Raw genomic sequence first — 23,572 nt, 5'->3', positions numbered from 1 at the left:
AAAAAGTCTAATGACTGAAAACAAATAAACAATAAAAGAGATAGAAGTAAAGATAAAATGACATTAGCCCTTTCGATTTCAACCTGCCTGAGAGTGCCCCTGGTTCTATGGCACAAATCTCTTATTTTAAAGTGATTTAAATTAAATTCTACCATCAAAGTTTCATGTTAATTTATATTCCAAATATCACTTTAAAAACGACAAAGTCATTTTATTAAATTCTTCATTATTTTCAAAATTAACTGAAACAACGGTAGTGTATTTCAAAAGAAATATGGTAACAAAAAGAATAATCATTAATTTTGGTTGAAAAAAAAAAAGACAGGGGAGGTAACTCTGAAAATTAAATTAATTACAAACAGAATGCAAGTATGCAGTAGAGTATGAGCTTCATCTTTTACAAGTAATGGCAGTGTTGTCAACATTCTCTTTCTCCATTGGGCTATCACACAATTTTCGATCGATCAATTAAATTTTCTCTCTTCTGTTTGTTTTATCTATCAATCTATTTATCCTTCTCCAACGAATACTTTTTCCACTTCTGTATGTCAACTGCAATCACTGAGGTTGTCTTTCTTTGGTAGCGCCCCTTGTGGGTAATAAAAATTTTTTGTCTTTCTTTGGTAGTTTAACTACTACACCCTTTGTCTACTCTTCTAGCACTGCTCTGTTTTCCCAACAGGTGTTGCAATCATTTGGTTAGATCTTGTACCGTGGTGTTTCCTTCGTTCTTCAGTAACACAGAATACTCAAGATCATTTACAGGAACAGAATCACAAACTCTGAAGTCCTGACAAGAGCCAATTTGTGCAGCATGCTAGAGATTGTGGCAAAAAGAATTAGACTGGCAGGTCATGTCTTTTCTCCTAACTGCCACTAGAATAAGTACCCAAGACAGCTATACAATGGTTACAACCAAAAGGATGAAAAAAGAGAGAGATATACAAAAAGACAAGGCATGCCACCTTCAAAGATCTGAAGAAACTTAGCATCCTTGGGAAGATCTATGCGACTATGCTCAAAACTGGGATTATTGAAGATGTCTTGCTGTCAATATACAAACCAACTGTATGGAAGGGACTAAGACTAAGCATACCTATGAATGAAATAACTAATTATATCTAAGAACAGAGTTCTAGTGATGGTAGAATATAATTGGGTTTAGAAGAACTGAATAAGAGAGAGAGAGAGAGAGAGAGAGAGAGAGAGCGAGAGAGAGAGAGAGAGAGAGACTGAAGTTGTCAGAATGATTAAGGCATTGGATCATGCTTCCATTCTTGTGTCTGGATTTTACCATTCTGGATAGTCACTAATTTTTGCTCTAATAAATCATAGTTATTTATTTAAATTTGAAGAATTATTAAAACTCAAGGATTGTTGATGAATTTCATGCTTGTTATGAGAAATTAGATAAGGAAGTGGTAATGAATAAGGAGTTTTAATTACACAAACCTAAGTTGAAGTCATCAAGAATCTTCACAGTATCAAATTCAAGGCCTTTAGATTTGTGGGCAGTAGTGAAGACCATTTCTAAAATAAAAGAAAAATTAAGAGAAAAAAATAACAAAAAGAAAAATGCAAAAAGAAAAACACACACACACAAAAAAACCCCCCAACATTATCATTCTTGTCATCATTTAATGTTCCTTTTTCCATACTTGCATGGGTCAAAGAGAATTTGATGAAGTAGATTTTATGCAACTGGATGCCTTTCCAATTACCAACCCTCACCTGGTTCCAAACAAAGTAATACTTTCCTATGGCCAGACATGTGTTTCTTAGAAGACTGGAAACAAATGACATCACCAGTATTATGAAGATGCTTGTTTATGACCGTCACATGATGTCAAGACAAGGATTTACATGAACACACATATGGATATATCTACTAATCTGTAATATTATTTTGCTTGTAATGGTGTTGCGTATTGAAGTCCTATGCTTTAAACAATCTTAAATATGGAGCAAAATTGAAATTATTAACATAATTTGCTTACTGGAGTAATCAAGTTTCAATGGAGTTGTAATGGCATCATTGTAATATAATGTACACCAGACTTCACTATTTGACATGGTTGTGTGCCAGATATTGGATCAGTTTTAACCCTTTAGCATTCAGATTAATCTATCAACAGTAATGCTTATTTATTTACATTGTTTCAAATTAACTATGCATTATCTCATGACTTCAAGATGTCAATGAAGTGGTAGCTTATTTTGCATAACATTGCATATTTGGGCCAGATAAGGCCTGCTCAAAGATTAATAATTTTCCTCATTCATTACTTGTCACTGATCATCTTTTCTGCTATCTGGCACTCTATAGTTTCCTAAAGAATGGTCTTTGTAAGATCTTGTTACATGGCTATAACATCTCAGCTCTCTTTTCTTTACTGCTGTGTGAAGTTCATCATGGAGACCAATGTGATGCTGGATGGGTTTCTGAACCTGCTCATTTGTGATATGGTCTGAGTATGTGATACTTAAGATGCTGCAGTAACATCTCATTTCTAGTGCCTGCATTTTTCTTTGAAATTATGTTCTGAAATTCCTTTATGTTTTTTTTCATATATCAAGGGAACTACTGGTTTTGGATTTAATGTGCTTCGTGATATCCATTCTCTATTAGTTGGTGAAAGCCCAGTTAAAGGTAACACTTTGTCAAGCATTACTTCTTTATCAGTAGTAAATAAGTAAATGTCTCCTAATCCTGGCTGTGATGCTCCCCAACTACTCTTGCTCATGATTAGAGATGCACATATTGTCAGCCACTAAGGGACATGCTCAAGTGACTGACAAGCAAATCTGTGGTATTGCTATAACAATATTTCTGCTTCAGCAACTCAGCACTGTTTGAAATGTAATGGAACATATATCAGTTTCAAAACATTGATGTCCAGGTCACAAAAGCAAAGTTTGAAGGGAATAGTAGGCATTTCCTTTGATTTCTAGATAGAAACAAATAAGAAATGACACTTACTGACCAAAGAAGAAACATATAAAAATTTTGTTACACAGTGTGATAGAAGCCACCCAAGATATCATGCAGTGAGGTTGCACCTGAAACTACATGAATACCAATTAAATGTCCTAACTACAGAACCATGTCTGTGCCGATTCTGAAGCACATACATACAACAAAATGGAGAGTACCAGACACAACAGTCTGAATTTGCTCTTCATGGTAATGTTTCTACCTCTCCATTGTTTGGTTTGCATGGACTGTGTACATCTTGTAAAAATTTCTGGGTTGACCCTTTATCATTAATGATTGTCCTCAAAGATTTGTGTTGCTACTATCTTTAGTTTCTGTCCTTGTACAGAGAAGTCTGTTTTGATGATTGTAAAGTCATATTATATAATTAGTTCTGAAGAACTCTCACTGCCATTCTTGTTCGTCTTGTGGTCATTTTAATGATTTTTCTTCATGCAGACATAAGTTTATGAGTTAAATATATTTCAAATAGGCATATTGTCATTCTTCACCAGGGTCAAACATCCTGAGATCCAAACTCACTGCTTCTGCTTTATTGGCCTTTCTTGCCAAGAATAATTGCCCAGTACACATATTTTTCAACCAACAGATATTGTCCAGTCACATTACATGGCCATATGATATAAATAATAATAATAATAAAAAAATGTAAATTAAGAAAACATCTAGGCATTAAGGAAATGTATCAGTGTGCAAAAATGGCAGCTTCACTCTTATGGTCATGTGATGTGAATGGGCAATATCTATTGGTTCAAAAAATATGTACCAGGCAGCCACGACATGCACCTTATATGTCATGAAAATTGACACTGCATGTCCAAACAACTTTTTTCAACTTATTACCTTAAGCTATATAACTCTCAGATAATGGGCTATGAGTGTATAAGTTCAAAAGATATACTGTATTGTGTTTATGAACAGTAGCTGTATGGTTAAGAAGTTAGCCTTGTAATCACAAGGCTTTGAGTTCAATCCACCGCATGGTACTTTGAGCACTTGAGCAAATGTATTCTACTATAGCCTCAAATTGATCAGTTTGAGTAGAATTTGGTAGATAAACTGTGTGAAGAAGCCTTTCACATATGTGTCTGTGTTTATACCAATCTAAAAACTAGTTTGTTTATACTGTGTCCCTTTCTTTCCTATAACATATTGGTTTGACAAATAAAGAACAGTAGAGTAAATATCAGATTGAAATAAGTACTAGGGTTGACATGAAGGAGGCACCCCAGTATGACTGCTGTTCAATAACAGAAGCCCATGAAAGATTAATGCATTATAACCCACTCGATCCATAAGTTATAATTTTAAATTTAATCATAAGTCACATTTACAAAAAGATAATAACTTACCAGCATCTCGAATTTCTTTTATTTCTGACTCCTGGAAGAAGTTTAGGATCTTTGGCAGATGAATGGCATATGTCTGTGCAATTTGAATCTGTCCCAGCAGCTCATAGTCACAAGAGTGTTCAGCATATCGTTTCAAAGCATGAAAACTAGAGAACCGAGCAACAAAACTAGGTTTGTTCTGAGAGGCTGCAATACAAAGAATATATTAATACTCATGTAAGATTGGCCAGAAGAAGAATGGTTGAAATCCCTCATCCAAACTATAATAATTAATAAGAATGTTAAAAGATTAAACATATCAATTACAAAAGGAAAGGCATGCCTATGTGATAAAAAGTTTGCTTCCCAACTATGTGGCTCAGGGTTCAGTTCCATGAGTGGCACCTTGGGCAAGTGTCTTCTACTATAGCCTCAGGCTGACCAAAGCCTTGTGAGTAGATTTGGTGGATGAAAATTGAAAGAGGCTCATCTTATATGTGTGTGTGTGTGTTTGTTTGTCTCCCATCATCACTTAACCACTAGTGTTGGTGTGTTTACATCCCCATAACTTAGCAGTTTGGCAACAGAGACTGGTAGAATAAGTCTGACTAAAATTCTTCAAGATGGTGCTCCATCATGGCCACAGTTGAATGACTGAAAAAAAAATACAGAAAAGACAATTCTACTCATCAGCTCTTTCAAATAACAGTTGGTATGTTGCTGTGGTTAAAATTAACTGGGAGCTTGTATTAAGTATATACAAGGTAAAAATCTGGAATTAGAGGAAATTGATGATGATCTCATGTCAATAACAGTTGGACATTAGGAGAGACCATTGAAGCACTTTGTAAATTCAGTTGTTTTGAAGAGTGAAGAACTTAGTGTTTCAAGATTTGCCCTTCAGTGGGTGGTAATTGTATTTAATGAACTGTTTAAGTATTTAGACCAGTGAATAAAGGTCTATTGATATATGGATAATTGGCACAGACATGGTTCTGTGGTTAGGACATTTAATTGGTATTCATGTAGTTTCAGGTGCAACCTCACTGCATGACATCTTGGGTGGCTTCTATCACAGTGTCATAAAATTTTAATATTTTTCTTCTTTGGTCAGTAAGTGTCATTTCTTATTTATTTCTATCTAGAAATCAAAGGAAATGCCTACTATTCCCTTCAAACTTTGCTTTTGTGACCTGGACATCAATGTTTTGAAATTGATATATGTTCCATTACATTTCAGACAGATTCAGTGCTGAGTTGCTGAAGCAGAAATATTGTTATAGCAATACCACCGATTTGCTTGTCAGTCACTTGAGCATGTCCCTTAGTGGCTGACAATATGTGCATCTCTAATCATGAGCAAGAGTAGTTGGGGAGCATCACAGCCAGGATCAGGAGACATTTACTTATTTACTACTGATAAAGAAGTAATGCTTGACAAAGTGTTACCTTTAACTGGGCTTTCACCAACTAATAGAGAATGGATATCACGGAGCACATTAAATCCAAAACCAGTAGTTCCCTTGATATATGAAAAAAAATAAAGGAATATCAGAACATAATATAAGAATATCAAAACATGAAACATAAGTGAAATATGGTAATGTACTTGATGCTATATGTTACATTGCTATGTTAACTTGTAGAAAACCATTGGGATCTTGCAGATGACCCATCTTCAATGTAAAACCTAAATTCAAATGATCATTGACCAATCAGAACAAAAGAGATGCAAACAGAACAAATGAATCCTGATATAACAGACCTAGAACAAAAGTGTCTCAGATGTGACCATCCAGTCTTTTACAAGAATAGTGTGACAGGACTACATTGTCCAACTTATCATTCTTTTTTGTTAAGGAGGTAGCATGTGGTTTGAGGGAAATTCAACCAATATCTTTAGCAGGTCAAGCAACTGTGAAGAGACACCTTAGTTAGTTTCTAAAAACCTAATTGTAACACTGAATACCAATCCTCCAGTAAAAACCACTTCCAAAGAATGACTCTTAATCAATGTAACAATGAAGAGGAATGTGAGAAAAAGTGCTTTCTTTTTTTGTCTGTTTATCACATTTTTTTTTTTACATAAAAGGTTACTATGCTTTGGATAATTCTGAAAATGTTAGATTAAACCTTTAGCATTTAAACTGGCCATATTTGGCCAAAATATTCTATCTGTGTTATGTTCAAATTGGTCAGATCCAGCCTCTCATATTTACCTTAAAATGTCATTGTAAAAATAAACAATCACATCATGAAATCTTGAAGCTATGAGATAACACATGATTAATTGAAAACAATGTGAATGAATAACCATTACATTTGGCTGAAAGCTCATGGTTCAGGGGTTAGGGTGTCGGGCTTACAATTGTCAGGTTGTGAGTTTGATTCCTGGACTGGGCTGTGTTGTATTCTTGTGCAAGACACTTTATTTCATATTGCTCCAGTTTACTCAGCTGTAGAAATGAGTTGTGATGTCATTGGTGCCAAGCTGTATTGGCCTTTGCCTTTCTCTTGGATTACACTGGTGGCGTAGAGAGGGAAGGCTGGTATGCATGGGTGACTGCTGGTCTTCCATAAACAACCTTGCCCAGAACTTTCTAGGTACAATCCCATGGTCATTCATGACCAAAGTGGGTATTTAACCTTTTTACATTTGAGTGAGTAATCTGAATGCTAAAGAGTTAAGTACTGTATCTGCTCAAGCTAGATTAAAGGAGACAAACTCAGAAATGTATGGAAAATGATCTTAAAACACTTGTTATTGATAGGTTGAAAGACAAAGTCAAATCTAGTTGAACCAGAACAGGATCTGAGAAAGGCAAAGTCAAATAAGTGTAACGTATTTAGTATTGGTACTTGACAATCTATAGATAATTTCATTATCTTTTAACAAGATGAGATTGATTAACTAAAACATGCAAGTTATGTTAGTATTGATATATCTCTTGAACATTTTGCATAACAAACTCAAAGTAAACTTCATATGTTGAAAAATGAAAAATATTGATAAAACGAATTTTTACCCCAACAAAAGCCATTTTTATTCGAGGTTTTTTGTTGTAACCAAGCTGGACTGCTTCAGAAAATAGTGTAAAGTTGCACCGAGCAATGTAAGCAAGTTGTCCAATAGTTTCCCCTTTGATAGTTGCTGTAGAAAAAACAAAATTCAAAATATAAGCTAAATGGTAACTGTAAGAATATTGTAGTAAGTTATAAATTGCTCAGTTTTATTCTTTCTTTTAATGGTAACTACAAATCTTAGTAGAGTGAAATAGTGATTTCATGCTATCACAGAAGTTCTATATTTTAGAGTGGGGGAAATGTAATGTGCTGCTCAGGATTTTCGAGCGAGATCGTTGCCAGTGCCCCTGGACTGGCTCTTGTGCGGATGGCACATAAAATACACCATTTTGAGCGTGGCTGTTGCCAGTACCGCCTGACTGGCCTTCGTGCGGGTGACACGTAAAAGCACCCACTACACTCTCTGAGTGGTTGGCGTTAGGAAGGGCATCCAGCTGTAGAAACTCTGCCAAATCAGATTGGAGCCTGGTGTAGCCATCTAGTTTCACCAGTCCTCAGTCAAATCGTCCAACCCATGCTAGCATGGAAAGCGGACGTTAAACGACGACGATGATGATGATGATGATGATGATTTCCTCAAATGTAAATGAAGTTAAATAGTCTCAATCAGGAATTGAAACAATATTGCTGTCTTGACTTGTCTGATGCTTAATGTTCCTTTAGTGGCACATGTTACAGTGGTGTAACCATTTAATTATCATCCAGTTGAACTCACTCAGATTTTCTCAACTCAATCACACTGGCCATCATAACTCCAACTAACATTTGGAAGTCAGCAGAGCAACATCCAGTGCCTGTACAGAACTAGTTGATGAAGATTTTTGTTGGACAGCTGACTTCATCATCATCATCGTTTAACGTCCACTTTCCATGCTCGCATGGGTTGGACGGTTTGACTAAGGACTAGCGAGCCAAATGGATGCACCAGGCTCCAATCTGATCTGGCAGAGTTTCTACAGCTGGATGCCCTTCCTAACATCAACCACTCCGAGAGTGTAGTGGGTGCTTTTATGTGCCACCAGCATGAGGGCCAGTCAGGCGGTACTGGCAATGGCCACGCTCAAATGGTGTTTTCCACGTACCACCGACACAAGTGTCAGTAAGGTGATGCTGGTAACGATCACACTCGAATGGTACTCTTTATGTGCCACCGGCACGGGGGCCATGCAGCGGCCCTGGCCACGATCACACTTGGATGGTGCTCTATGCGCTCTACTAGCACGGATGTCAGTCATGCAGTGCTGTCATTGAATTCGATTCCGATTTCCCTTGCCTCAAAAGGTTTCCAGAAGCATAATTTAGTGTCCAATGAAAGAAAGGTATGCCTGGCTCTCAAGCAGTGTCCTGCATAATGTATGTGCCTCTCTCAAATGATATTAGTGATTTTGAGAAGAGTGCTATACAATCTTTGTTTGGTCAGATACTTTTCCAGGAAATATTCAAAATGATACAATGGTGTGAATATCATTAAAGTTTGCCTTTAGGTGTTAGGTGAGTGTTTAAGCAGTGAACCCACACATAGCACTGATTCCTCAGATGCACAAAAGAAATTTCTTTTCAGCTTGCCTGAAGCCCTCAAGAACAGATCATGCTTTTGCGAGAAATAACTTAGTTATCATCATCATCATCATCATCGTTTAACGTCCGCTTTCCATGCTAGCATGGGTTGGATGATTTGACTGAGGACTGGTGCAACCGGATGGCTACACCAGGCTCCAATCTAATTTGGCAGAGTTTCTACAGCTGGATGCCCTTCCTAACGCCAACCACTCAGAGAGTGTAGTGGGTGCTTTTACGTGTCACCCGCACGAAAACGGCCACGCTCGAAATGGTGTCTTTTATGTGCCACCCGCACAAGAGCCAGTCCAGGGGCACTGGCAATGATCTCGCTCGAAAACCCTACAAGGCCAGTCAGGCGGTACTGGCAACGGTCACGCTCAGGATGGTACATCTTATGTGCCACCCGCACAAGAGCCAGTCCAGGGGCACTGGCAACGATCTCACTTGGCTTGTGACAAGTAAATATAAATATATTACTTAAGATTTTTCACATCATCTGGTTTACTATTGATTGCTTAACAAAAAAAAAAAAAGTTAGTCAAGAGAAATGGAAGAAGAGGAGGTAGAAGAAGAGGAGAAACAATGCTCTTCAGCTTCACAGGTTCTTCCAGACTGGTGAGATTGATGTAACTGATGTCTAGCCTGAAATCTGAATATGCTACTACTATATTAGTAAGAAAAACTTGGGTGGAGAGAGAACATGAGTGTTCTAACCTAAATACATATAATAGAGTGAACTTCATTAATGGTACCAGCTAAAAAACTAATTATGATTTCAAATATTTAAGTTTTTTGTACAAAATCAAGAAAGGTAATCAAAATATAATTAAACAGATACTCTGAGTCTTCTGAAACAGTTTCTATATTCTGGAAATTTGCTGCTCAGAAATTAATGGCAAAATAGAATCAGGATGGAAGTTACTTACATTTATTTGTCCCACCAACTAGGATTTCTTTGGAACGACAAGATCTCTGGAGAAAGCAGTTGGCAGCAAAAGCTATTTCAGGTCCAAATCTGAAAGACTGAAAAAGAGAAAGAAACACAGAAAATTTAAAATGTGGTCGAAAATAGTTTATTTTTAAAATCAAAAGTTATGTCTTAATAATAGTTGATGGCTACTACAACCTTCAACATAACCATTTAAAACCATTATTAACTTAGTGAATATTTGAATAGTAAGGTCATTTAGTGCATGATGAAAATGCCAGTACAGCGGTTTCTCATATTATTGATGTTATTTTGGTATTATTTTTTGCTGATTAATTTCAAGAAAGACAATGATGCTACTTACTTGAGTAAGGTAGAATATTTGGTTTGCTTCAATACTTTGCATGGCATTAATTGCACCACGAAATGCATAAATTTGTTGATTTGGGTCTCCAACTAGAATTTTAGCTTGTGGCTGTGACAACAATATGTCAGCAATGGCTGTAACAAAAATTTTAACTTTATTAAGACTTAGAAAACCTGTAACTGGCACAGTGTTGAACCTACTGTCAAAGCATAAAATCTACAAGCCTGGGTTTACAGATCTTAAATCTTAACACAAGACTCCATTCTCACTTCTTTGCTGGTAAGTGTTAAGACAAATATAAGCATTTGCACAATTTTGTCTTTCATCCTTCAGAATCATTATCATCATCACCATCATTTAATGTCTGTTTTCTATGCTGGAATGGACTGAATGGTTTGACAAGAATTGACCAGGCTCTATGTCTGATTTGGCATGGTTTCTATGGCTGGATGCCCTTCCTAATGCCAACCACTTTACAGAGTGTGCTGGGTCCTTTTTAAGCGGCACTAGCACAGATGCTTTTATGTGGTGCTTCTTACATGATACCAGCACAAGTGCTTTATAAATGGTGCCAGCACATGTGCTTTTTTAACACGGCACTGGCATGAGTGCTTTTTATGTGGTGCCAGCACAGGACATAAAGAATTTGCCTATAGGGATAGACTGCCACAGACAAAATATGCAGTAGTCAATGTGAATGAACATATTCTAGAATGCAGTATCCAGTACAGCCATATGTTTTCCATGCAGCCATATGTCAGAAAAGTAACTGAAAATAACAATGACAAATGATGCAAAATAAAGAAGCTCAGCCAAGACAAAAGAGTGATAATGTCTTGGTCAAAGCCATTTTTCTTCAGTCATGTCAGACTTGCTTCAGAGAAAGACATGAACAATACATTTCCCAATTTCTTATTGTCTGATGTGCATGACTTTGTGCATAGTAATGAAAAATTCATTCTGGGTTTAGTCACAAAATGTAGCACTTTGGCAAATGTCTTCTACTACAGCCGTGGGTTGACCAATGCTGTGTGAGTGAATTTTGTAGATGGAAATGATCCAGAAGCCTGTCATATGTATATATATATATGTGTGTGTGTGTGTGTGTGTGTGTGCACATATGTCTTTGATCCCCACCACTGCTTGACAACTGGTGTTGGTTTGTTTAGCAGTTTGGGAAACAAAATCGATACAATAAGCACCAGACTTGAAAATAAGTACTGAGGTCAATCTGTTTAACTAAAACCCTTCAAGGTGGTGTCCCAGCATGGCCACAGTCCAATGACTGAAACAAGTAAAAGATAAAAGGTAAAAAGATACATACAAGTTAATCAAGAAGGAGCATTCTTAGATTGACAAACAGAACACTGACTGCACAATCACCACCATCACTGTCACTATTCAACATCTGTTTTTCCATGCTTGCATGGGTTGGTTGATTTGAGAGGAGCTGATGATCTGGAGGACTGTACCAAGCTCATCTGCTTTGGCATAGTTAGAGGGGAAAGGAATGCAGTGAGCAGTGAACACGGATAGAGGGAAGGGTGTTACGAAGATGAATTGTAGGGGAAAGATTCGACAGGCACAGGTTGTGTGCAGGGGCATATCATCAAGGAAATAAATATAAAAAAATAGTAACCTGGAGTGAGATCTTGAGCTTCATCCACCAAAATGACATCATAGGATCCCAGTTTTGGTCTACTTAGTTGGAAAAGCTTCAAATATCCATCATGTGTCATTTTAACGGTGGTGTCATCAATATCTATCATTTTATTCCAATACTGCTGAGCATCTTTTAGACATCCGTCAGGGTCAACATTGCCTTGAAAAGTCTAAAATAGATAACATTTAAGCACTTAGAATAAAAGACAACAAAGTTCATTAAACAAAGTTTTACTGAAAAGAATCCGTCGACAAACTGTTAATTAAAGAGAGACAAATCATTTTCATTATCAGCAATATCTTCGTCAAAACTATTAACCAATAATATGAATACAATACGATTGTTAGAACACTAATTTTTCTGGATATGTTAGAGAGTCTAAGAGAGATAATTCTTCCATGCAATTTTATTTTTTACTCATCAAGTGCAAAATTAAATTTCATGCTTATTCGAGTAATCATCATCATCGTTTAACGTCCGCTTTCCATGCTAGCATGAGTTGGACGATTTGACTGAGGACTGGTGAAACCGGATGGCAACACCAGGCTCCAATCTAATTTGGCAGAGTTTCTACAGCTGGATGCCCTTCCTAACGCCAATGATGTTAAATATCTACCAAGAAAAACAAAAGTATTTGTGTTTCCTTCAAGTTACGTAGCCTAAATAGATTCGACATGTCTCAACAACGATTAGTTTCAACATGAGACATTCCTCAAGAAAAGATAGATTGGTATATAAACACTTCCCACAATAAAAGAGTTAAGGAACTTCGATACAATGTTGCAAAGTCGTACTTTTAAATGTGTGTGTGTGTGTGTGTGTATGTGCGTGCGCGCGCTAGTGTGTGTATAGATAGATAGATAGATAGATAACGATGCAAATAAACAAATAAAGAAGCTTGGGCTTGACATATAAAATATACACATATATATATATATACATGTAAATAGAGAAACATAGACTGAAAATATTCAGACAATGAATATTCATGTATAAATATATATTTATATATTATCAGAGCATATTTACACAGAGTACAAACACACAGAAAACTAAGAGGAAAAGGTATGGTATTACAGGCCTGACAGCTGTTTCTGGGGGCTTGGAGTTATGTAATAATGTTGGCAGATAGAGTTTGTACAAGAATATGCAATGAGTAATGGATGCATATAAACACTACAGAAAATCTGGCTTCCATCTTCTGGGTGGAGAGATTGGTATCTAACATTTCAAGATCATAATGTAGGAAAATTTGAAGGTAGAATGGAGAAGAGGAAGGTCAATAGAAGTGGAGGGAGGAGTAGGCAGCTGACGTGTGTGTGTGTGGGGTGGAGTGGGTGGGGTAGGGGTAGTGTTAAAATAAAGGACAAGAAGAAATAAAAGAGAAAGAGCAAGAAGAGGGAGAGAGTTAGTGACCAAAGTATTGAGAGATGTAGAAGTGGTGAGTTGAGAGACTCTTGTGGAATGTGACCAAATGAGGTTTATTTTCAACACATTTCCCCTTGTGGTCCACACATTTCTTCCATTGGTGTTGCAGTATTTGGATTACTTTATATAAAATCTGAGCTGCTTTACTATATTGCTCTGAAGACGGTGAGATTATGGCTGAAAGCTCAGTTAAGCTTTCTTCCAATATAAACTGTTATGAGAATATAAATATCACAAGACGAACTTATTTCCCCTTGGGGTTCAAAGACAGTCTCACTAGTGCTGGGGGATCTTTACCTTTTGAACGGCAGATCGAGAAATTAATCGTTTTTTTTGTAACTAAACACTTTCAAACTTCGGACACTGGTAGAATGTGTCATATAAAACATCTTTTACTCTTAGTGTTGTTGAGAAAAGTTTATATTTTGAAAGTTATTTTGTGTTAAAGTTGTCGTATTTCAGTAATTTCAGCCAATCAATGCTGAATAAAATTACTGTTAACAACAACTATCAGTGGTATATATTTCATTTGTCACTGTTATTTATGACATCGTTCATGCGTTTGTACTGGTTTTAGCATTAGGGGGTTAGGGTTAGGGTTTTAGAGTTAGGGTGAGGGTTATGGTTAGAGTTTTAGGGTTAGGATTGGGGTTTTAGGGTTAGGGTTGGGATTTTAGGGTTAGAGTTACGGAAAAAAGTGAAAAATGAAGAAATTGAAGGGGGTGGGGGGCAAAAAAGTCTTTCTGAAAATAGTAGCTGAAAAACAGGAAAAAGAAACAAAAAAAAAAACTAAAAGCAGTAGAAATGCACGAACAATTGTGGTGGTGCCATGAAGTAAACATGCTTCAGATACACTCATTTATTCATAAAAACGTAACTGAGATGAAATATGTCATAAATAACAGTGACAAACGAAATATAGACTGCCGGAAGTTGTTGTTGACAAACAACAGCAGTAATTTTATTCAGCTGAATACATGTCATTGATTGGTTGAAATTACCGAAATATGACAATTTTAACACGAAATAACTTTGAAAATATAAACTTTTCTCAGCAACACTAAGAGTAAAAAGATGTTTTATATGACACATTCTACTAGTGTCTGAAGTTTGAAAGTGTTCAGTTACAAAAAATTAATTTCTCGAACTGCTGTTCAAAGGGTAAAGATCCATGCTGGGGGCATGGAAGAAAAGCACCCAGTTCATGCTATAAGGTGGTTGTCTTTAGGAAGGGCATCCAGCTGTAGAAACCAAGCCAAAGCAGACACTGGAGCATGATGCAATCTTTGAGTCCATGAGATGATGATGATTATTATTTTCAAATCATTTGTTCAACGATACATGTATGCAGAATTGTGAATGTGTGAAATTCTAAAGATAGAAAACAAGATAGTTTATCATTGAATCTACCAACCTCTATGTACGTTGTCGTATTCATAAAATCACTGATGTGTTCAAAGGTTATTTTTGGATCTTTTGAAGTCAAGAATTTCTCTAGTATGAACAGTACCATTCTGGCCCTTAGAGTATGGCTTTGATTATTAACACGTGGAAGAGCTGATTCAACATCTCTGACTTTAGGAGTCCCGGGATGAAGTTTCTGGTTCATTGCATACCTGCAACATAAATTTAATTAATTTATTTATTATCTATGTAATTCAATCAACATGTTGATTGAATGTCTGAATGTCTAGAGTAGTGGATGATGTAAATAAGATGTTGTTATTATTTTAATAAGAAAGGTAGTGAGTTGGCAGAATCATTAGCATGCTTGACAAAATGTTTAGTGGCATTTCATCCTTACAAGGGTTGATGTAATTGACTAGCCCCGTCCCTCAAAATTTCAGGCCTTGTGTCTATAGTATTTGACTTAGCTCTTCCCCTCCTTTAAAATTTTCAGCTAGGTATCAAAAACAATTATTATTTATCCTTCGTGATATATTTTGTGACTCAATTGTCCCCGTGAGGCTGGGAGGGAAGTGGGGGTATCAGTCTTGAGTGCAAGATGAGGCTTTTCTCTATCTCTCTTTTTTGCTTAATAGGAACTCCAGTCTGCTGTAAATTTTGATTATATTTTGTATTCAGCACTTGTTTATTTGAAGACAAGAAAATCTGGAAAGTCTGTAATATTATTTATGGAAACACTCATTATTACAGATATGGTATCCTCACAGCTCACAGCTGATGAAATGCATTTGTATATCTTCCTATGATGCTTTTTCACACAAGCAGCAAAAGACAAATGTTCCAGTCCCTTTATTATATTCTTGTCACTTAACAACTGGTATAAGCCACCTCCCTTAATCAAGGGGTCTTGTGAGTTACTTGACCTCACTGGCATGAAAGAAAAAGGGCAAAATTCTGCTTTAAGCACACCATATAACCCCTCATAACTTTTTTAACTTCAGAAATTTTCAGAAAATTTTTGTGAATTTGTGATCTACACACAGGAGTTAATACGATTATGTAAAAACCTCAAAAGATTAGTGATATAAGAGCTATTTAGCTATCTATTTAGTTTTTTATTTTTAGCACATCTCATGTCCACCTCATACATTTCTCGTTTGTTTATCACTCTGACATATTGATGTTTTCCAATATCTTTCTCCACATAAACCTATTTAATGGTCTATTAGTGGGATTTAAGTTAAAAATTCAGACAGCCTAAATTTCAAACTGTGATTGAAAAAAAAATTTCTAAAAATTAAAAAAAATTTTGTTTTCATAGTCATGTGAATTTCTGTGTGTAGAATACAAATTTTCAAAAATTTTCTGAAGCTTCCAAAAAATAGGAAAATTATGAGGGCTTATATGGTATACTAGAAAAAGCACTCACTACCCTCTGTAAAGTGGTTGGCATTAGAATGAGCATCCAGCTGTAGAAACTGTGCCAAAATAAGACATTGAAGCTTGACGTAGTCTTCTGATCTGACAGATCTTGTCAAACCATCCAGCCCATGCCAATATGGAATACAGATGCTAAATAATGATGATGATTATGACATGAATCAAAACACATTTGTAAACCCACTTACCTTATACCCTTTTTCTTGAAAGCTAGCCCATGTCCTGTCATACAGTGGACATTTGGAGGGAATACAGTTTTGGCATGTTCACATACTGACCTGTAGAAGACATAGAAAAATAGCAGGAGTTTCTTTGAAAACTAATGTAAAAATCATTATAGGTTAAAACTAGATGAGGTAAATAATTTACAAATACTAAAAATTTAGGGCTCTGTGGTAGAAACTTACTTCCAAACCATATGGTTCTCAGTTCAGTCCTACTGTGGCACCTCAGGCAAGTATCTTCTACTAAAGCCTTGGGCCAACCAAAGCCTTCTGATTTGGAAGATAGAAATTGAAAGAAGCTCATCGTATATGTTTGTATGTGTGTGTGTGTGTGTGTGTGTGTGTGTGTTTTGTGTTTGTCTTTGTGTCTATGTTTGTCCTCCACCACTGATTGACAACTAGTACTGGTGTGATTAAGGCCATGTAACTTAGCGATTGGTAAAATAAGTACCAGGCTTAAAAAAAAGTAACAGGGTCATTTCCTTTGACTAAAAATTCTCCATGGTGGTGCCCCAGCATGACTGCAGCAAGTAAAATATAAAAGATAATAATAAATAGAAGACTTTTATATCAAAGAATTTGCACTATAAACTGAATGTTCAACATAGTCTCTAACTGCTATAAGTTAAGGGACACTCTGAATCATCAAGGTATGTCTTCTTTGTTTTCATGACTACCTACCACTGACTGTCCAAGTATATAACTTACTACATGCATGTACATACATACATACATGCATGTATGCATGCCTACATACTTGCTTGCACACATACATGCATGCATACATACATTACATACATACATACATATATACATATACATACATATAAATATACATACATGCACACATATATTTGTGAGGCCTCTGTTTATCATAACAGAAAAGTAAGAGTCTTCGAGTGAGTTGGAGGTGATATATTGTAATATTGATAGTGAAGAGAAGGCACTGGAGAGATAATGGTTAATTGAGTCTGCATCAAAATATTTCTTACATTGGTACAAGGCAATAAATATGTAGGAGAGGTTTATAAATAATACAAACAATCCTAGTTCATGACTTGAACTTGTTTTAATGAAATTCAGAAGATGAAAGGATTAAAAACAAAGTCAGAATTACTGAGATTTAAACTCTGTTAATCATCATTATCATCATCACTCAGTGTTTTGAACCTGGATTTTGTCCCCGTTAACAAGGGTGGCTGGATCTACCTTAATACCATAGCAACCAAGGTAGGTAGGTGCAGCCCACCCCAACCTTTGGGTTGGTTAGTTCCCAATCTCCTTTGCTATCACGAGGCTTTTTTGGAGCTGGATTTTCTACAGGGAGCATGCCCTTGCTTACCCTCACCCTCAGTTTCTAGATATGAGTGGTCCTGAGAGCAAGGACTCTACCACGATTTTTAAGAAATGTAGTGGAAAACTAGCTCAGGAAGGCAGGGATGCTACTCCCTGAGACCCCTTTTGCATATGGATGAAGACAACTGTATCAAGAAGTGCTGATCTCTAATTGTGGAGGGAACATGTGGAGGGGTAGACCCAGGAAGACATGGAATGAAGTAGTGAGAAAGGATCTTTAGACATTGGGTCTTGCAGAGGGGATGGCAAGGGACTGAGACCTCTAGCAGTTTGCTGCGCTTGTCAAGACACATCAAATTAAGTAAACTTGTGGTTGTCTTTGCATACAGGCATGTCTCCTATATTCCCCTTCAGCTGAGCAATCCTAATCTTGCAGGCTCGTGCCCAAGGTGCCATGCAGTGGGACTGAACCCGGAACCATGTGGTTAGTAAGCAAGCTACTTACTGTACAGCCAATATATATGTATAACTATGTGTCTGTGTGTCTTTGTATCTGTTGTCTTCCACCACCTCTTGACAACTGGTATTAGTGTGTTTACATCCCTACTACTTAGCAACTTGGCAAAAGAGACTGATAGAATAAGAACTAGGCTTAAAAATAAGTGTGGGGGTTGACTTGTTTGACTAAAATTCTATAAGTTGGTGCCCCAACATGGCCACAGTCAATTGACTGAAACAACTAAAAGATATATATATATCAATTTAAATAAGAGCTATAATGCAATCCATCGTAAAAACTTATTTAGTGACCTATGTACATTTCGATGCAATATCCCAACTCACTCCTGTATGTTATAAAATATGGAATATTGTATCTCTTCAGGGTCAGATATGATTAATTCATAGCAGACAGTAAATAACAGACAACATTAATAGTTGTCCTTAAATTACATGTGTATAAACAGGTTGAAATGATATGAAACATATTGACAATATGTTTCATGTCATTTCAACCTGTTTATACACATGTAATTTAAGGACAACTATTAATGTTGTCTTATTTACTGTCTGCTATGAATTAATCAAATCTGACCCTGAAGAGATACAATATTCCATATTTTATAACACAGGAGTGAGTCGGGATATTGCATCAAAATGTTCATAGGTCATTAAAAAAGTCTTTACAATGGATCACATTATAGCTCTTATTTAAATTGATATGCACACAAAATTGTATGATTAACAACCTTTCATACGAGAATTTTGCTACGTTGATAACAGGTACAATATTTTTACCAAATTGTTGGTAGAGATCTAGAAATACAAATATCGCCATGATAGATCGCTGACCACAACATTCAAATTTTTTTCTCCGTGTTTTTCTCCTTATTCTTTCTGTTGAAGAGCGTAGCTTGAAACGCTAAAGACTTTCTCTATTCCTGAGCGTTAAACTAGTACATCCTTTTGTTGTTTACACCACCTGTCCTCGTCTGTTGTTGTTTTTTTTGTAAATTCTCCCATATATATATATATATATATATATATATATATATCATCATCATCATCATCATCGTTTAACGTCCGCTTTCCATGCTAGCATGGGTTAGACGATTTGACTGAGGACTGGTGAAACCGGATGGCAACACCAGGCTCCAATCTAAATTTGGCAGAGTTTCTACAGCTGGATGCCCTTCCTAACGCCAACCACTCAGAGAGTGTAGTAGGTGCTTTTACGTGTCACCTGCACGAAGGCCAGTCAGGCGATACTGGCAACGGCCACGCTTGAAATGGTGTCTTTTATGTGCCACCCGCACAAGCCAGTCCAGGGGCACTGGCAACGATCTTGCTCGAAAATCCTACGGAGGCCAGTCAGGCGGTACTGGCAACGGCCACGCTCAAAATGGTGCATCTTATGTGCCACACGCACAAGAGCCAGTCCAGGGGCACTGGCAACGATCTTACTTGGCTTGCCGGGTCTTCTCACGCACAGCAAATTTCCAAAGGTCTCGGTCAGTAGTCATCGCCTCGGTGAGGCCCAATGTACGAAGGTCTTGCCTCACCACCTCAGCCTAAGTCTTCCTGGGCCTACCTCTTCCACGGGTTCCCTCAACTGTTAGGGTGTGGCACTTTTTCACGCAGCTATCCTCATCCATTCTCACCACATGTCCATACCAGCGCAATCGTCTCTCTTGCACACCACAACTGATGCTTCTAATGTTCAGCTTTTCTCTCAAGATACTTACACTCTGACGGGTATTCACATTGACATTACACATCCAACGGAGCATACTGGCTTCATTCCTTGCGAGCTTACACATGTCCTCAGCAGTTAGAGCCCATGTTTCACTGCCATGTAGCATGGCTGTTCGTACACATGCGTCATACAGTCTGCTTTTTATTCTGAGTGAGAGTCCCTTTGTCGCCAGCAGAGGTAAGAGCTCTCTAAACTTTGCCCAGGCTATTCTTATTCTAGCAGCTACACTTTCAGCGCCCCCACCCCCACTACTAACTTGGTCGCCCAGATAGCGGAAGCTATTGACTACCTCTAGTTTTTCACCCTGGAATGAGATAGAAGTTGTTTCCTGTTTGTTTACAGTCTTTATTGCACCTGAACATCTGCCACATACAAAAACTAACTTCCTAGTTAACCTGCCTTTGATGTTGCTGCACCTCTTATGTGTCCATAGCTTGCACCGGGTACATCTTATAGAGTTACTACCTACTCCTTTTCTACATACTGAACAGGGCCATCTACCTTCCTACTTATTAGGATTTTGGTTTTAGCTAGGTTGACTCTAAGGCCCTTCAATTCTAGACCTTGCTTCCACACCTGAAACTTCTCCTCTAGTTCCGATAGTGACTCCGCAATTAGGGCAAGGTCATCAGCATAGAGGAGCTCCCAGGGGCAACCTGTCTTGAACTCCTCTGTGATTGCCTGGAGGACTATGATAAATAGGAGGGGGCTGAGGACGGAACCTGGGTGGACCCCTACCTCTACCCGGAATTCATTGCTGTACTCATTTCCAACCCTCACCTTACTGGCAGCATCTCTGTACATGGCTCGCACAGCTCTGACTAACCATTCTTCTATCCCAAGTTTCCTCATTGACCACCATATATATATATATATATATATATAGGCTTGTTAAAAATTTGACACATAATAAATAGATGATTGTATAAAATCACAGAATAAATTTTAAAAATATATAATTAAAAGAACATAAAAACAGGGTGATCCATCCACAGACATGTGAGAACCCAAAAGGTAGCCAAAATACCTAAATATTATTACACCAGACACAGAAACAAAGAACAATTAGAAAAAGTAGACTTACTTGTTGTACACAATCAGTAAAAACTTAACTCCAGGTCTCATTTGGGTGTAACGGACTAAAGTAGAACTCTTTCCAGTTCCTACAATAGAAACAATTCCAATCACTTTGAGTGAAGCACAATGATTTTATTACACAGTCACAAAGCCTCGGAATTATATAAGATATGAAGTGAGATGCTCAGATATTGAGGCCTTTCACAAAAGCATTTATGATATTTATAAAAATGCTTCTTAATCCTTTTCTTACCATATTTCTCTTGACATTCACTCATTTTGTTTCAAATAATTTTAAAAACAATGAAGAATTTAATGTCTTTGACTTTATTAACCATTTAGCATTCAGATTAGTCTGTTAAATATAATGCTGAGCTATTCACATTGATTTGAATTAATCATGCATTATCTTGTAACCTTGAGACTTCAATGATACGATTGTTTATGTTTTTTAATGACATTGTTGGCTAGGTATGAAAGGCCAGATCTGGCCAGTTTCAACATTAAACAGGTAGAAAACTTTTGGCCAGATATAGCTGGTTTAAATGCCAAAGGGTTAAGCTGACATGTGGAACATGGAATTTTGATGAATGGTTTTGATTTAGATCACATTAAAACAAGAAGTGTTTATCAAAAGAGTTACCACTTATTGTTTTGTTGTTTCAAACCAGTTTGGCTCTGATCAAGTGGGTATATTATAAGAAGCATTTCAGCCATGACCAGCCCAACCTATTTTTGGACATACTGTATCAAAGACTTTATTAGTCTATATATTCTATTTTTTCAAAGGTGGTAGATATAATTTGGTTGTTATTTCTAACACACATACACAGACTCTTTCATAAACTGTTAACATGGTAATAATTGAACCTGAAACCATGTGGTTGCAAGATGAGCTTTTTAACTATACAACTGATCCAATGTAGTTGAATTAAGAGTCCTTCTCAGATATAAAAGTAATTAATTGGTAGAGTTATGAGGGTATCAGATGTATCAGAATACCTTGTAGCACTTGCTCTGGCTCTCTGGACTGAGATTAATTTTGTCTTTCAGCCTTTCATGACCAATAAATAAAATAGCAGTCAAGTACTGGGGATGTTTCTTCTTTCTCTCACCCAGAACTGGTTACATTGCACAGTGAGAGGGTCAGGTGAGACTGTCCACAGTACTTGTGATATTAGAAAAGGTAAAAGACCTTCATTGACATAACAGAATTTCCAGAGAGATCAAAAGAGCCACATACAAGCGTCCAAGAATTGGGTGTTGAGGATGATGTTGGCTGAGAATGAAATGCTTGCAATAAATTTTAACTTACAATTAATACTGCTTTTATTACATAGCATTTCAAGTCTTCCAATTGGACACACACACACACACATATATATATATATATATACATACCGAGATAAACAAATACTGGATACAAATAGCATCATCATCATTGTTTAACATCCGCTTTCCATGCTAGCATGGATTGGACGATTTGACTGAGGACTGGTGAACTGGATGGCTACACCAGGCTCCAATCTGATTTGGCAGAGTTTCTACAGCTGGATGCCCTTCCTAACGCCAACCACTCCAAGAGTGTAGTGAGTGCTTTTACATGCCACCGGCACGAAGGCCAGTCAGGTGGTACTGGCAACAGCCACGCTCAAAATGGTGTATTTTATGTGCCACCTGCACAGGAGCCAGTCCAATGGCACTGGCACGATCTCGCTCGAATGTCTTTACACATGCCACCAGCACAAGTGCCAGGAAGGCGACGCTGGGCACAGGTGCCATCACAATTTCGCTTTCGCTCGCCTCAACAGGTCTTCACAAGCCGAGTTTTGTGTCCTGCATAGGAGCCAGTCCAGCGGCACTGGCAACGATCTCACTCAAATGTCTTTACACGTGCCAGGAAGGCGACACTGGGCATAGGTGCCATCACAATTTCGCTTTTGCTTGCCCCAACAGGTCTTCACAAGCCGAGTTTTGTGTCCAATGAAGGAGACGGTGTTGGCATGGGTGCCAGTCGTCGAATATATATATATATATATATGTAATAAGATGAAAAAATAGAGAGGTAATTAATAAATTATCATTTATTAAAAAATTGACAAACATTCCTTACAGCTGTTTCAATTGCAGACCTTCAGAAAATTAAATTAAATTAAAAATTATTTGCAAGTTAATGGTTTGCAACTGTTTACTAAACATGCAGGAATTGAACACCTATTTTGTATATCTTAAACTACCTCTGAAGAGATTCGACTTTCAAATAATTTTTAATTTAATTAATTAATTTTCTGAAGATCTGGAATTGAAACAGCTGTAAGGGATGTTTGTCAATTTTTTTAATTAATAAATAATAGTTTGATAATTACCTCTCTATCCTCTCATCTTATTATAAATAAACATATATAAATCACGGTTTATATAGTTACCTTGCAGTTGAGTATTAACTGTATTGTTCAATATTCTTTTGTATAGGTAACCAACCAGTACTTTCCTAGGATTTTGCTATCCCTGAATGATG

General features: G+C 37.0%; 1 protein-coding gene across 1 annotated transcript in view; it reads right to left on the bottom strand.

The window, feature by feature from the left end:
• Window positions 1-23,572, bottom strand: part of LOC106877206 (F-box DNA helicase 1) — a 50,484-nt gene that overhangs the window by 5,556 nt on the left and 21,356 nt on the right. The window contains exons 7-16 of the mRNA XM_014926055.3: window positions 21,062-21,140; window positions 16,392-16,481; window positions 14,771-14,972; window positions 11,905-12,097; window positions 10,263-10,399; window positions 9,897-9,993; window positions 7,353-7,477; window positions 5,776-5,848; window positions 4,348-4,533; window positions 1,453-1,530 (exon numbers count right to left, since the gene is read on the bottom strand). Coding sequence (XP_014781541.2) covers window positions 1,453-1,530; window positions 4,348-4,533; window positions 5,776-5,848; window positions 7,353-7,477; window positions 9,897-9,993; window positions 10,263-10,399; window positions 11,905-12,097; window positions 14,771-14,972; window positions 16,392-16,481; window positions 21,062-21,140 — 1,260 coding nt within the window. The remainder of the gene's footprint in view (window positions 1-1,452; window positions 1,531-4,347; window positions 4,534-5,775; window positions 5,849-7,352; window positions 7,478-9,896; window positions 9,994-10,262; window positions 10,400-11,904; window positions 12,098-14,770; window positions 14,973-16,391; window positions 16,482-21,061; window positions 21,141-23,572) is intronic.

Source organism: Octopus bimaculoides, chromosome 6 (assembly GCF_046866305.1).
Source record: "Octopus bimaculoides isolate indiv1 chromosome 6, ASM4686630v1, whole genome shotgun sequence".
Classification (NCBI taxonomy): domain Eukaryota; kingdom Metazoa; phylum Mollusca; class Cephalopoda; order Octopoda; family Octopodidae; genus Octopus; species Octopus bimaculoides.
This window is presented reverse-complemented; position numbering and strand designations above follow the sequence as displayed.